The sequence below is a fragment of the Plectropomus leopardus genome, unplaced genomic scaffold (assembly GCF_008729295.1).
Source record: "Plectropomus leopardus isolate mb unplaced genomic scaffold, YSFRI_Pleo_2.0 unplaced_scaffold46137, whole genome shotgun sequence".
Taxonomy (NCBI): domain Eukaryota; kingdom Metazoa; phylum Chordata; class Actinopteri; order Perciformes; family Serranidae; genus Plectropomus; species Plectropomus leopardus.
Genome location: NW_024650600.1, coordinates 1 through 411, shown reverse-complemented (window position 1 = coordinate 411; position 411 = coordinate 1). Strand labels below are relative to the sequence as shown.

General features: G+C 56.0%; 1 protein-coding gene across 1 annotated transcript; it reads right to left on the bottom strand.

The window, feature by feature from the left end:
- Positions 1-3: 3 nt before the first annotated feature.
- LOC121939358 (tubulin alpha chain) lies at positions 4-408 on the bottom strand (the record flags this gene model as incomplete). Its single annotated transcript, XM_042482393.1, has 1 exon — positions 4-408. A coding segment is annotated over one exon (405 nt), but the record flags the coding sequence as incomplete, so codon positions are not given.
- Between the last annotated feature and the right edge of the window lie 3 nt (positions 409-411).

The window sequence follows — 411 nt, the reverse complement described above, 5'->3', positions numbered from 1 at the left end:
CTTGTGGTCGAGCCGAGCCCAGGCCTCTGCAATAGCAGTGGTGTTGCTCAGCATGCACACAGCCCTCTGGACCTTGGCCAGGTCTCCACCAGGAACTACAGTGGGAGGCTGGTAGTTGATGCCCACCTTGAAACCAGTGGGGCACCAGTCCACAAACTGGATGGTGCGCTTGGTTTTAATGGTGGCAATGGCAGCATTGACATCTTTGGGCACCACATCACCACGATACAAAAGGCAGCAAGCCATGTATTTACCGTGGCGAGGGTCGCATTTCACCATCTGATTGGCCGGCTCAAAGCAGGCGTTGGTGATTTCGGACACCGTCAGCTGCTCATGGTAAGCCTTCTCAGCGGAGATGACAGGGGCGTAGGTGGCCAGAGGGAAGTGGATTCGGGGATATGGCACCAAGTT